At 43.6% G+C, this 15256-nt stretch overlaps 1 protein-coding gene across 1 annotated transcript; it reads right to left on the bottom strand.

Annotated features, from left to right (window-relative positions):
* Positions 1–749: 749 nt before the first annotated feature.
* Positions 750–4963, bottom strand: LOC120686103 (putative disease resistance protein RGA4). Its single transcript, XM_039968257.1, has 3 exons — positions 4934–4963; positions 3573–4647; positions 750–1256 (listed from the first exon to the last, which is right to left on the bottom strand). The coding sequence occupies exons 2-3, from the start codon at positions 4617–4619 to the stop codon at positions 765–767; spliced, it is 1539 nt and encodes a 512-aa protein (XP_039824191.1). The 5' UTR covers positions 4620–4647; positions 4934–4963; the 3' UTR covers positions 750–764.
* Positions 4964–15256: the final 10293 nt, after the last annotated feature.

The following is a 15256-nucleotide window of genomic DNA, read 5'->3' as shown; positions in this document are numbered from 1 at the left end:
TGCACCGGTGCATGCTCCGTAGGTGCGTCGGTTCAACCGGTGCTGAAGAGTTTTACTGATCAATCCAAACAAGCTCTCTGGAACATAGGACGCTCAATGCACCGGTGCTTTGATTCCGAAGCGTCGGTTCAACCGGTGCGGAAGAGAAGTAGAAATCCACCAAAACATGCTCTCTGGAACAAAGAACTTTCATTGCACCGGTGCTTACTTTTCTGACCATCGGTTCAACCGGTGCTATACTTGATTTCAGCCTTTATCCAGAGAAGATAGACCGACAGGGCATCGGTCCTTCCGGCAAGCATCGGATGCTCCGACGCTAGGGCACCGGTTCAACCGGTGCTGCTGTTTTTCCTGGTTTTTAGCTGAATTGGCTTGGATTTCAATGTTACTTCGATTGTTTCTTCTTCCAAGTGTTGTGTTAACTTCTATTGACTATCTTGAGCTGTTTTTGAGCGAGTGTGCAAGATTTCTAAGGCCAACTCAAGTTTGATCAAGCTACTAACTCATGAACCCCTCTTAATAGTACGGTCAAGAACTAAAAACTATAAACCCTATCTAAATCAAGTGTCCTTCATCTCCTTGTGACACTTGAGACTAGAAAGGTCCTTAATCTTTGAAATTGAGTCCTTGGCTCGCATGATTGTTCCGAATTGAGGGGTCTCTTTTCACATTTCATATGGGACTAACTCAATCACTAATTTTTCCTTCAAAACATACGTTAGTCGCATACGGTTGTCATTAATCACCGAAACTTACCATTACATCTATCGGCCTAGATGCACTTCAGAGCGGACAACATCATGCATATTGCAAACTACTTTTTCAGCATAGCTTATATCAGGCTCAATAAGGTTCCTCTGTATCAACTCATCGTAGTACTCTTTTCCTATTTCCTCCAAGTCACGTGATGTTCCATGAACAAATCCTTCACTAATCCACATGCCAATGATCTCATAAGCGAAGAACCCTCTGCTCTTGGGAAGGAGTGAGTAGTGAAGAAAGCAAGGCTTCAAACTAGAACTTAAATCTTCATAGCTAAGATATATTGCATAGTTGAGCTCTTCAGGCATTTGGGATACTGACCATATCGAGTCATTTAGGACATTTTCCCACTCCCGTCTCCTTGCTGTTTTTTGACGTAAGAGACCTCCCATTACTTTCACAGCAAGTGGTAAATAATCACATTTTGTTATAATTTCCATTCCAATATCCTTGAGCAGTTCAATCTGGTCTTCATCATTTCCGTTTCCAACTACCTGCACAGTAGCTAGGCCAATTAGTAGTTTGTAAAATATCACTTATGGCAGAGCGTCATGATATTTTCCTTCATCACAAAGTAAATACAAATGGAGCCTGAGTTTACGACTGTGTGTACAGATAGATGTTAACAAGTAAAAAAATGGTAAGGACATTCATTCCAAGGGAAAAATAACATAGTTTTTACCATACACTTGTAGAAGTCAGTTAATTATGTCAAAAGTACATATTTAACATGGTAGATAACTTGGTGGCAGTTAATTATTCCAATGAATAATGTGTCTTGATCATATGGCACCACATAGCTATTACTATGTGGCATTGTTAGATGTACTACGGGCTAGGAAACGTATTACTAAAAATTCCGTCCATGTCACTATCCGCCAGTGTTTGGTATATTGCTATATGTTTGCAAACTATATTTCGCTATTACGAAAAAGCCTATCCACAAAACTGTATCGTCACTCATGATTCCCAGTATATCAAGTCTTTGATGAAAATATAATATATGAGTTCAAAAGTAGAACTATTATTGACTAGCATCAATCGAATTGAAGTATAATTACAAGATTAGTGAACAATAATATAATACCTCCATCCTTAAATGTATTTCGGACAAACTAATTATCTAAAAATAAAACTAATTTATTTGACCTAAACATCATATTTTAGCGGCGGAGGAAGTCTCAAATTAGCTAAGACGTGACTGATGGGTACTACCCCTATTTTAAAATACTTAATAGTACTTTTGTAGACCAGGTGATTAAGAGACATAAGCCCAAGCACTTCTTTTCATAGAGTAGCAAGTAGCACTGATTTGTTCTAGACTAGCATATATATCAACCTCTTCTCCTACACGGGCTAATTAGAATTTATATAAAAAAAAATTTATAGCTAATAATAATAATAAAAACTCTACCCGGTGGAGGAAACGGCCCCACCGTTTTTTCATTAAGAGGAAGCCACACCGGCTTACCTGGGTAGAGAAAACCACCGAACCCTGGCCCATGCCCGAGAGGGCCAAGCCTCGTGGCGAGCACAGCGAGGGGTTTTTTTACCCCAACAGCCGGAAATTCGCTTCTGATGAGAATCGAACACAGGACCTATTAGGGCGCGACGCTACCGGACCGGGCTAGCCAACTGGCCGCCCGGCCTTTCGCAAAATTTATAGCTAATAATTATAATTATATATTTCCACACCCTCTTTCGTCTATTAAATATTCTAACACATATCCTAAAAAAATATTTATCATTATCTAGTTGGAATATATTTCATTTTGCATTACACCTTCATATGTATTTGATATATATATATATATATTTAATTTAACCATTTTTTTGAGTTGATACATGAATACATACTGACACATAATTACATAAAAATTATAATAATAATAATAGAAATAGTATTTTAGAATTTTGTATTAGTGCACTTTAATACTTTGTTATAATTATACAATTTAGATTCAGATTTAAGGTTACTTTAACTCTTAATAATGACATAGTTGGAAAATTTATATGCAAATTTAGGGGGTTATTTGCATTATTTTATAATGGAATAGGTAGTTAATTTACATGAAGGTTAGGGGGTTACTTTAGTCAATTTTTGTAATGGTAGAGGTGCGTAATTTATTAGAAAAGATCACAGATCCCATCACCATTATAATTATAGTTGTCCGATTGATGGCCGGATGTTTCTGATTTTTGTGAGATTTCTAAAATTTCCTTATAGTTGTCCGATTGATGGCCGGATCCTAGGTGGCTTCACATAGAGGTTTCAAAGGAGCCTAATAGATGCTTCAAGTGAACCCTCATAAGTAACTCCCAACCATTCTAAAAAATAAATATTCATCCATTCATTCATTCGGCAGGATCTAATCATCATTAACAATAGCATCATAACATATCTTTATCAGCCTGAAGTAATCCCCTAATTAATTTGTACAGCAGAATAGATAGAGATAAGGAACAAGATATTGTTGTTATGGTGGAGATGGATGCAGTGGAGAAAAAATACTAGTCTATGTTTTAATTCCCTAAAAGTAAATCAGATATAACTTCACCCTAGGATATAACACTAAAAAATAATTATCCACCTTTGGCATTACGAAATTAATCTATGATAACCACCTAAATCTTTGACATTACTGATGTAGAAATCGATATGTGCAACAGACAAAAAGTAATGCGGTCACAAGGGATCTAGCACCTGCTGTTAATATCAGTGCAGCTAAGAATCATCGTACATTAGTGTGATGCAGCTGTATGATGAGTGAACTAAAAGATAATGTTTTTTTCATTTATGAGTTACGAACCTTCTTCTTGAGCAACAACCATGCATCTTCAGGATTAAGTTTATTGACATAGTGGTAGGGCTTTGTTGCCAGCATCCCTCTTGCGACCATGTCATGTCTTGTGGTGATGAGGACACGGCTGCCATGAGCTAGTGCAGCACTGACCAAGGGAGTTTGGAGCACATCCTCCCATGCTTGATGCTCCCAAACATCATCCATCACCAATAAAATCTTCTGCCCATTCAAGGCTTCCTTAAGAGCTCGCTCAAGAGCGCCTCTCGTATTTCCAGCAGATTGGTGGTCACCCCCAGCTTCAATGATAGCCCTTCTCAGCAGCTCAGTCTCACTGAAATCCCGGTTCACACTCAACCATATTTTCTTTGTAAATTCTTGTCGGACAATGTCATTATTGAATATCTTTTTGGCCAAGGTGGTTTTACCAATACCGCCAACTCCCACAATAGCAAAAACCAAAATGTTGTTGTTCTCGCATTTTGATAGCTCTGCCGTTGTTAGAATCTCCACCAAATTTTTTGTGTCCTCCTCAATATTCTCACCGACCAAACTTGACTCATCAACCTCACTAGATGTCTCACGGCTACCAGGACGGGAGGATGCCACCCTCCTGCTACGGTCCTCATATGAATTGAGGTTGATGAAGTTGAACTCCAAGCTACGTTTCTTGATATCTTCTAACCTCTGGTTAAGGTTCTTGATTCGGCTGCCAATCTTGTGGGCGTGGATGGGATTCCGCATGCAGAACAACAGCGGGTTGAAGCATCCTGCATCATGGCTTAGACCCCGCTCCATGGCCTTGAGCTGACATATGTCAAGGATGTTGGTGGCATCATACATGGCCCCTCTAAGCTCGAGAACCCATGCCTGCACACTCTGGTTGGTGATGCTCCTCCTGTCAGCATCCATGAGGAAGTTCTTGAGGTCCTTGAGCTTGATGTCCATTTTTTCAATCTCTCCAGAGACCCCAAGCAGCATATGCACCTCATCCCTTGCCATCTCCGTAAGCATGTTCTGGACGTAGGATGCCAAAGAATCCAAGACTCCCGCCATGAATGGCAGCTAGCAAGTTTTTTTTTAACTGTAACAAAATTAGAACAAATTAAATATCAGCACGGTTAGGCCATAAAATAGAATATCTACAGTTCTTGCAGAAAAATGTTTTCTGCTTCTACATTCTTATATTGTACAAAAGTAGATGCTAAAAAGTTGGTCCTCTGCTTGTCATACCGATGCTGAGATCCTGCATGAACGCACGACGCAACTTGCAGTTTGGTACTTTAAATAACTAGATTGAAATAAATCGGTGGTGAAGAGGCAGAGCCTATGCATGAAAAATTTCTCAAATAACGGTCTTGGAAACAGACCTGAGGCTGGCGAGTTGGGCGACGGCCCGAGTTGGGCGACGGCCGGACTGGCGCCGTTCGTGTGGAACCGTATCTGATGGTGGACCGACCCGGGCGCGACGCGGTCGTTGTCGGTACCTGACTCGGCGACTGCTCTACGGACGCAAGCACCAAGGCCAAGAAGAGGTGGTAGCTTGAAGGCCGATGGCGAGGATTATGGTTGGCCTGTGTCGTCGGTAACTGTAGAAGGGAAGAGCACCTGGAGAGTTCTAATTCCAACCTTAGGTGATCAGGGGGGGAGAGCCGCCGTAGTTGGCCATGAATCTGGTGGCTGCCTTGAGTTGAGGAACGCAGGGTGATTCAGGGAGGAAGATGGTGATTGACTGCCTAGCAATAGCAAGGGATCGAATCCAATGGCAAGTTTCCAGAGACAATCCTCACTCTATGCATACTAGTCTGAAAGCAGGAGGGCTATGCGCAATGGTGGAGGAGCAAGCGAGAAGGGGGGAAGTGTAGGAAGAAAAAACGATTACAATCAAGCAAGCGAGAGCCTTGGATCTTGGATATGTAAGATTTTGAGAGACGCTAAGCAAGCACTATCGACCTGACAAAAAAAAAAGAGTAAAACCTGCTTTGTAGGCATGCATGAAAAAGAAGACTAGAGACGGAATGAAGCCGCGTGATGTGCGTGCCCGCGCAGTGAGCCAGTCCGGAGCCTTCGTCATTACACTGCGTAAACGACCTACCTTCTTCACGCCCAGGCACACATTCTTTGAGAAGCAACCAGCGGATTTAGACTGGCCGACAAGAACCTAATTCCGCACTTACCCAGAATCATTGCCCCATCAGCTCATCATCGCTTTTAAAGATTCTGGTAGAAATGTCCGTTGTGGAAAGTGGGTTTTTAATGTCTTTTCGAGCACTATTTTCACTTTATATCTCAATCGTATTGTTGCCACCAGAAAATCGATCAGACGATTCCTCGCGTGCAACACACCGCCTAGAAGATTTGTTTTGCTCTAGTGCAGGTCCTTATGTTCTTGAGATTCGGGGCGTGCCCGTCAGTTTGACCACTCAATTGACAAAGTATGTAACTATCGTATCTGCTGGTTAATAGAATCACATTGCTGAGCAAATGCGACACTTGGATAAATAAGGCATATGAAAATCTATGGGCTAGATGATAGAATTGAAGTACGCAGAACCAATGACCAATGGCTGATGTGAAAATTAAATATTTAGACACCATCAGCCAGCAAATAGAATTAACAAACTGAGTGATCGCCGAACAAATAAATCATCATAAATCGGATCAGCAAGCTGATGACAATTAATCTGGCGTCACCACCAGTCAGATTGGATCTAACCGAGACAGCGCTGGCAGCCTGCCAGTAGTCTTAAAAGACACTAGCCAATGAATCAAATTGCGACGAGATAAAAGGTCGGTAAAAGCTCACTATAGGCCAAGACTAGAAGCTATCGGCTAACAATAACTAATTTGATACTTTGGTAATGGAAACAATTTTTTGATAGCTGTTAAGCAACAGATTCAACAGATATAAGCCGATAGATCTAAGCAAGGTCAAGATAACTATGCGTTGGTAATTAACGTCTAGAGCACCTGATAATGATGACGCTTGGAAGCAAACCGGAGGTTGAGGCAATAAAGCTCTGTTCACCAAAGAAATCAGCGAGAATCTACATTGCTTCTACTCCTAGGGGTTGGCGTTGGGCCAACAAGAAAATTGCATTGATGTGTTCATCGAGAAATTCCATATTACATTAGCCGGAGGTATATATTTATAACCTGGAGTAATGACTCAAGACTTGCCTGGCAAGAAAAATGTAATAGAAAATACTAGGATACACAGACTCTAATTTTTCTTCCGTAGAGTCCTTGCTCATAAAGCTTCCTTGACCGATATGTATGTGTCCATCCTTAACATGCATCTTGGAATCCGCTCAATATTCATTGAAGGACGCGGCTAACGTACAGCCGGCCGTACGGCCTACCTTTTTTGGCCATGTGGGTAATAGATTTTCTTTTTTTGGTAAAAAACGGCTATCCGAGTGTAACTTCATTATCGGAGGAGAATATAGACAAAAAAGATGACATCAGCACATACAAAAGCAATCTCAGGTTTAAAAAAGCTGTAATTTTATGCCTGAGCATCAAAATTAAAATCTGATTGCACCATTAAGTTGCCCTCAACAAAAACATCAAAACAAGATCTCACTTCAATATGTTTCGATGATATTTTTTCTCATAAAGTTCCAAAAGCAATATTGCTTGAAGTTGAAAGCATATCATAATAAACTCCAAAGCAATTTAGAACAAATGTACAACAAATAAAATAGATTGATTTGAAGCAAATTAGAGTAAATATACAAGCAAAAAACAGATTCACAATAACATTGTCTCATCACGTAACCACTAGATACACCCTGCTTATAATTGTCCTTTGCTTCGCTGCACATGACCTACAAAAAATATAATGTAGTAAATTAATATAAATTGATAACACAATGTACATGCTAAAATGCATGTTAAAAAAGTTCTGGAGATGCACATGTATGATCAAATAAACTGTGAACTTCAGAAGTGACTTATTCCCTAAACCAGAAGCACATTATTGTCCCAAATGACCATGGTATTGCCTAATGCAGATCATATTGCTGCCTACTATAGTACCAACAAGATTCAGCAGAAAAACAAAGGAAAAAATAAAAAAAATTATCTACCGAATGTAACTAAGTTATCTGATTTAGCATCTAATGATGCTAATGCAGCTGCTCCTACATGTGCATCAACTATCCATACTGCAATACGTTATGCTTCAGCAGTTACCACAAGGTGATTCATCAATTTCTGCCGCTCAGCATGCAAAAAGGCGCATGTCATCTTCTGTAGCAAAGGAAGCAAAAAGTAAGATAGAATGGATCTAAACGAGCTACCACCAGAATTTGATTATGATTTTCTAGATGATCAAGATACAAATCCTTCATATTGCATTCAGGCAGTTGTTGGCGAGCAGGGGCTAGTAGATGGCATTGTGCAAGTTCCAGAACCACAAAACTCAGCTGATTTTTACAGTGGTGAAGCTGCTATTGTCAAACAACGTGGGAAGTCTAAAAAGCTTGTGCTTAGTTTCACATGTGGGGAGCCTAAAAAATGATGCTGGCCTAAAAAGGCAATTCAAGCTTAAACGCTAAGCTGCTGATTTGCTGAACCAAAACTGAGATAAAGGTTTGTGGAATAATGCAGTCTCACGAACAAAAGGTAGCTATTGTTGTGTCAATCCAACCAAATAAGAGCTACAAAAATACATTAGAACTAATCTAGTATACCAAGTAGCATATTGCATAATCTACACAAATTGGTATGCAAAATCATATCAAATGGGAGCAAAAAAACACATTAGAAATACCCACAAACTAGCCAACACATAAATAGTACTTTGCCTAATTAATAGAATATTATTGCCTGTCTATGATCAGGTTAATGCATGTGTTAAATAGAAAAGTTGCTTAGTATACAGTGTGGTGCATATTTCGAAAATGATCTCAGCAATGAGGGTAGCTCACCTGCGATTCACAGCCATGATGTTTACCCAAAATGATCCAAGCACGTGCTCTGTTGATGACTGCAAAAAATCAAACAGGGGATGAGCACACGAGTATCCTACACCATGACCATCTCCAAAAAAAATAAACACCACGCGAAACCATATTGTTGCCCAGTGAGAAACATGTTGCGACATTTAGTAAGGAGGTTTAATCATCATTCAACATGTAGGTATATCTCTACTGAGCAAAACAACACTAGCAGAGCCACTCGTGAAGCAAAAGCAATCATGTAAAGAGAAACCTAAACTACCTTAAGTTTTCTCTGTGTTCTTCCAAACTATCTGCTGATGGCATGTTGGTCCTAGCTCCCGTGAGGTTGACAGGTAATCTTAAAGTAGTTAACCACTGTATAGTCTAGTAATGTAACTTAGAAAATATGCTACTACACATGAATTGTACGAATTGAAAGTCACGACAGAAAAATGGCAGATGGTCACAATACACGAAAATGCTAAAAATTAGAACACAAAAGTGCTTAGCTAGTATGATTAATTTGCATGCTGGGTTAGCACAAGATGCATACATGAAATCCAACAAAATTATTAGTAGGAGCACATGGAAGTGCTAGAATCAGAATGCAAAAAATGCTACAATAAAATGAACAAATTGCTTGATGATTCAGCGAAAGTTGCCAACTGAATCCGAGAGGGTGTATGGTATTGCTTACCAACCTATTTTTTCTTCATTAGACATATATTGGTTGAGACATGTATCTATTGCTCCCGTACAAGATCCAAGCTCCCTACAATCACAACTCAGTTAATGGTGGGAAAAGGAAGTGCAAACAGGTTCCAGCTCTCACCCCTTGAATCATAAATATGAAATATTTTTTTGGGATTATATAATAAGCCCGAGGTTTCAATACAGATGTGAACAACAAAAAAAATCCCTTAGCATGTTACAAACAATGGAAAGCCTTTGATAAACTTATTTTACTCTATTACCAACCATGCACAAACCAATCTCATTTCATTGCCAGTATGTTCTCATTTAATCCATTTACAACACAAAGGTAATTCATTCACTTCAATACAACTGTAGGATTTTGTTTTGTCAAATTACATGATTACTGAATCGTAAGTGCCTTATTAAGATCTATTAATGCGTCAGGGGTTATGTAAAAAAATTAAAAACACAAAAGAGAAAAAAAATAGAGGTCTGTGTGAGGGGGCAGCATAAGTGCTTCCAGCCCCAAATATGTCCTTCCAGCAAACATCCCCACATCCAAAACTAAATCCAAAAAAATTCACAGCACATTACTTGAATTTTTTTGAGATGGTACATGTAACACCCGGTTTACAAAAGGACATAAACCGAGCAATCATATACGTGCCAGGATCAAGTCACACATATATACAACAGAATGAACAGTATATCACAGCACATATCACGTAAAAAGATATAATAAAGCGAGTACGAATATTATTTATTATATTAATGACAAAATGTCTGATACAAATATGTGGAAGCGTAGAACAAGTACGAAACTCTCTCTGAAGCTGGGCGCCACAGGGACGTCGACTGGGAGACGAATGCCTAGAAGTCCTCGTACTCCTGGTAGCTCCGGGTGAACTCCTCCGCATCGTCGGGAACTAAGCAGCAGCAGGGTGTCCCCAAAGAGAACAAGAGGAAAAGAGTAGAGTAGGCAAGAGTGAGTACACAACTTGTACTCAACAAGTATAACACAAACTATGAGGCTCTAAGGTTGGCTGACTCAACTGCATTAGCTTTTAATCTTGGCAAAATTTTATTAAAGCTAATTACTACAAGTTGATGAAAATTACCATAACCCAGTTGCATAGAAATTAATCAAATTAATTAAGAACTTCTGAGAACCAACCGAAACCACCAAGGTAACCCCACTAATCAAAAGGAGGATCCGGGCCGCTCATGACCGTGAGCACGGCTAGTATACCAATTTTACACTCTGCAGAGGTTGCACATCTTTACCCACAAGTCGTGAGCTATGCTAGTTGTTCATCACACTTCCATAGGTGAGATGGCTAGCAAGCACACTACGAGGCTGTTACAAAGAATCACGTTGGTAAGGCGTAACCGCAAAGAGTTGGATCAGCGACGATGGGGCCCACCTCACGGGGGTACAAGACATGTAGCACAGACCAAGCCAGAGGAGCAGGGACCATTGAAGCTTACCACCCTTGCCCCGCAGGTAAGTTACTCCAAACCAAAAAGACCTAATTAGTAAACCAAGACCGTCCCATTCCAGTCTTGTGGTTGCGCGGTTGTCCCAGGTTGTCGCTCTAATGACGTACGGTCCTTATGGAGAGTAGCTAGCACAAAACACAGTGCGAGCCCCCTAAACCAAGTTTCTAGAAAAAACATGTTTTAAGGAGACGTAAACCACTCAAGTACAGAGCACAGAGGGTAACGCTCAGAATTAAGTTGCATAAGACCATTAACAATTTAATTAAAAAGGACCATGCGTGAGAGCGCAGCACCTAGCACAACTAACCAAAATGCAACCCAAGGGATATATATAGGGTAATAAAGTGGTTAGAAAAGTCCTTATAGGCATACAATATTAAAATGCAGTATGAAAATGTATTTAAAAGTGATAGGTGGTGTTCATGTTATACTTGCCTTCCTCAAAGTTCTCCTGCTTGTCAAACTGCTCTGAAGACGGTGGCTGCTCCGGGTACTGGTACTCCTCCGAAGGATCGACGTCTACTCACGATCGCAACGCCAAAACAAGTCCAGCACATACACATACATGCAAACAAGAGCAAACACTAAGAAACAGTACAATAAAACATAAAAACAACAAACAAAACTGAGCTAGAACTATTCTACGCGTTACAACGATCGCGTGGACATAAAGAACACCTAAAACGGAGCTAGAACGTGAAAACTAGAGCTAAAACCAGGTCTAGGGACTAAGCTGCGAGAAAAACTAAGGTTCCAGGGGCTTCTGCGCAAAACTAGGGACTAAAACATAAAAATAGAAAAGATCCAAGGGCTAAAGTGCTAAAACAATCGGGCTGGATTGCGGGTTCAAAACGGGGAAAACTCAGGGGTCTAAGTGATTAAAACAGGACCTGGATGTAAATATTTTTACACAGTCATGGACTGCGGGTTGATATAGGGAAAGGCGGGGGTCTCTTTAGCAAGATTACCAGCGAAACGGTACGCCTGATCTAATCTGGCGCGCTGATCTTAGATCGAACGGCCGGGATGGCTCGGACGCGAGGGGCGGCGGCGGAACACGCCGGAGCTCGGGTTCGCGACGGCGCGCGGACCGAGCTCACCGGAGTTCATCGAATTCGATGCTCTGGGGGTCAAATCGACCGGTCCTAGGGTCGGGGAGGTTCAGCACGACATGCGTGATCCACCTGGGCTCTAAGCAGGGTTCGGGGATGCTCAGAGCGGCGGTTTCGACGGCGGTGGCAGCTCTGGGCGGCGGCGCTCGCCGGAGCGCACGCGCTGGGCGGCTTTGGGGCTCGGATCCAGGTGCTGGGGGTTCTGTGTGCGTGCGCAGAGCCAAAGCACACCTAGGTAGGGTTCGTGCGTGGCTGGGCTGCACCGCAGAGGGCTCGCCACGGCGATGGGTGGCGCTGGGAGGTGGTGCTCGCCGGCGTGCGGGTCCGGGCACGTAGGGTGCGCTACGGGCGAAAAAAACTAGTGCAAACGTGACAGGGGGTGCAAGCGGTGCTCACCGAGGGCTCATGGTGGCCGGAGTAGCAGTGCAGGGCGGTCGGCGATGAGGGCCGGCGGCGGCGCTGGGCGGAGCTCGAGGATGGGGTCGAAGGAAGGCGTCTCCGGGCTTCTGGACCTCACGGCTCGACTCGTGGAACACCTGTGGAGGTGCTACGGGGGTCAGGGAGGTCCGGGGATTGCCGGCGGTGAGCAATTGCTCGGGAACGGGTTTACCTGCTCCGGCGGGTTCGAGTGAAATCCGGCGCGTACACGGGCCGGGGTCGGGGATGGTGGCGTCGGGGAGCTTCCTGGTGCCAAGGCGGAACCACAACGGGGTCTGCAGGGCTCGGGGTGCGGCGGAGCAGCATGGCCATGGCGGCGCAGGGCCCTGCTCCGGCGCGGAGGTCGCGGGGGTGGTGCTAGGGTGCAAAGGTGGCGGCGATATGGCTAGGTAAGGCACAGGGAAGGTTCGCGGGGCCAATTAAAGGCTGCCCGGCATCCTGGGCGTGCGTGCTCTGGCGTAAGCGCGGCGGAGATCGCGGGTGAGACTGCGCGCGGGGAAAGTGGATCGGGAGCAATGGCTCGGTGTGATCCGGCTCCGGTGGTGAAGCTTCCAGAAGGTTGGGGCGCTGGGTGTGACTGGCCAGTTGGCCTGCGAGGTTGGGGTGGTCCACAGGGCAGCGAGGTGAGCGAAGCGGAGCGGAGCTGGTCGGAGCTAGCGCGGGGAGGAAGAGAGGAAGGTGGGAGATGGCGCCGACAGGTGGGGCCGGGCTGCAGCGAGCGAACGCGGGCGAGCGCGCGAGCTGTGGGAGGCGCCGACACGCGGGACCGCCCTGTCAGAGAGAAAGAGCGCGCATGCGGGCTGAGGAAGGGGTGAGCTGGGCCTCGGGCAGGAGCAGGCCATGCGCGCGTGGGCCTAGCGGGAAGAGGAGGAGGAAGCGGGCTGGGCTGCGGAGCGGGGTTGGGCTGGGTTTTCCTTCTCTTTTTTTCTATTTCCTTTTCTTTTCTATTTCTTTTCCTTTCCTATTTCTAATTCAAACCAAACTAAACCTATTTGAATTCAAATTTGAATTTGAATTCAAACCACACTCAATCAGATAAAATTATGTACCAGCATGAATGCACAAACAAGTTTAAACCTATAAAAATTTTAATTCCTTGTGAAACAAAATTAACTTAACTGCAAGGCTAAGCAAAATAAACCTTAGAAAATTAAATAAAGTCAATTAAATTTATTATTAAATGCTAAAATTTAAACTAGGGTGTTACAGTACATCATTGCCTAATTAGTAGAGTATTATTGCCTATCTATGATCAAATTAATCACGAACCATGACAACAGATATAGAAATGATCTATACTCTATGGCATAGATGTGAATAACAAATCTAATGACTTGAGCACAACTGAAAAGCATGGCTATCCAATATTGAACATTGAAAAATGCAGTAGTTTGAGGCAAAGATATAGAGGCCATATGCAGAAAAGATGGGCATATTTTGCTCATCTGATAGCAGTGCCAATACCCTGTCGACTAGGTCCTGCAATCAACAATTAAGAAAACGGATTAAATACCATAAAAACAAAGTTGAGGCAAGTACAGTAAACATTAGATTCTAAAATAGAAATACTGCATTCAAGTTCAGAACATAAAAAGATGGTAGATAATCTGAACATAAAAATGCTATATTAGAACACAAATGGTCAACTAAGAATGAACATTTTCTTCAGAGATTGATAAGCATATCTGAAATGGAAAAATTGTTGTAATATAACAAAATGCTAAAGCTTGATAAAAAAGATGCTAGACTAAAGATGAAGAAATTGCTTGTTTGCATGTCATAAATTGTCTACAAGTGAATTCCAGTAGAACTCATATCTAATCCATCAAAACATGGAAAAAATACTACTATCTAAAATATAAAATCTGCTTAGACTGATATGAATATTTGCTTGTCGATTTAGCTTAAGCTGCGTACATGTAACTTCAAAAATGCTAAGGCATGATACATGAATCCGAGAGGGTATATGGTACTGCATACTGATTACTGATTAGCTAACAAATAAATCCTCTAGCTATTGGTTCGATTGCATCACTCTGTTCGTATGAGCCAGTTCTAGCACCAAAACAACAAGCACAAAATTGATAAGTAGAAATGGTAAAATCAGAACCACATCGAACAACTAGATCCCTAGCCCCTCACCTCGAATCCTCGATGATGGAGATTGAAGAGCACCCATGGAGCTCCAGCGGAGAGTGCGATGTAAGGCCAGGGGATGAAGAGGAGAGGCCTTCACCCCTTCATCAAGGTTGGCAGTCTGGAGACCTCGGCCACCATGGTCGTTGACCTCCCCCGTTTCTCCTCATGGATCCAAAAAGCCCTCTCAGTAGAGCAACACACAGCCGTGCGAGCTCCACTGCCGCTGCTCATGGTGCAGGGGGCGCCAGATCCAGCGAGAGGGTGGGGGCATAGGGGGCGTGGAGGCCTCGTTGGCCTCGACGTTATCGCTGGCAAGCTGGAGAGGCTCTCCATGCCTAAACCCCCTACTCCTGAGCTCCAAATCTTGGGATCCTAACCCGTCCATGCCTCAATCAGGGAGAGGGAGGGGCGAAGGGAGAGGAGGACCATTACCTGGCGGTGGTAACCATGACGCGAAAAACTGCCCCGCACCTCGCCGCATCGCCGTCCCACCACTGCAGCCCCATGGATCTATGCGCCGCTCCTTGTCCCGCCCGCCGCCTCATCCTCGATGCGTTGTGCCACCGTGTCCTCGCGCACTGCTGCAGAGAGAGATCCTTGCCGTGCGTGCCCGCACGCCGCCGCGGAAGGAGTTCCTCACCGCGCATGCTCACGAGTCACCGCGGAGGTGGAGATCCGCGCCGCGCCGCGTCGTCGTGTCCTCGCACGCGTGCTCTCATGCTGCTGTGAAGGGAGGTTGCAGTGGGGTTGAGGGGAGGACGGAAGGAGGTTGCGGTGGGCTGGGGAGAGAAGGGGAGGACGCGGTGGCGGGGTGGAGTGGAGGAGCGGTGGGGCGGGAGGAGGAGGGAAAGAGGGAGAGAAA

The sequence above is a fragment of the Panicum virgatum genome, chromosome 8N, assembly GCF_016808335.1.
Source record: "Panicum virgatum strain AP13 chromosome 8N, P.virgatum_v5, whole genome shotgun sequence".
Classification (NCBI taxonomy): domain Eukaryota; kingdom Viridiplantae; phylum Streptophyta; class Magnoliopsida; order Poales; family Poaceae; genus Panicum; species Panicum virgatum.
The sequence above is the reverse complement of the archived record's forward strand: the minus strand, read 5'-3'. Positions and strand labels throughout refer to the sequence as shown.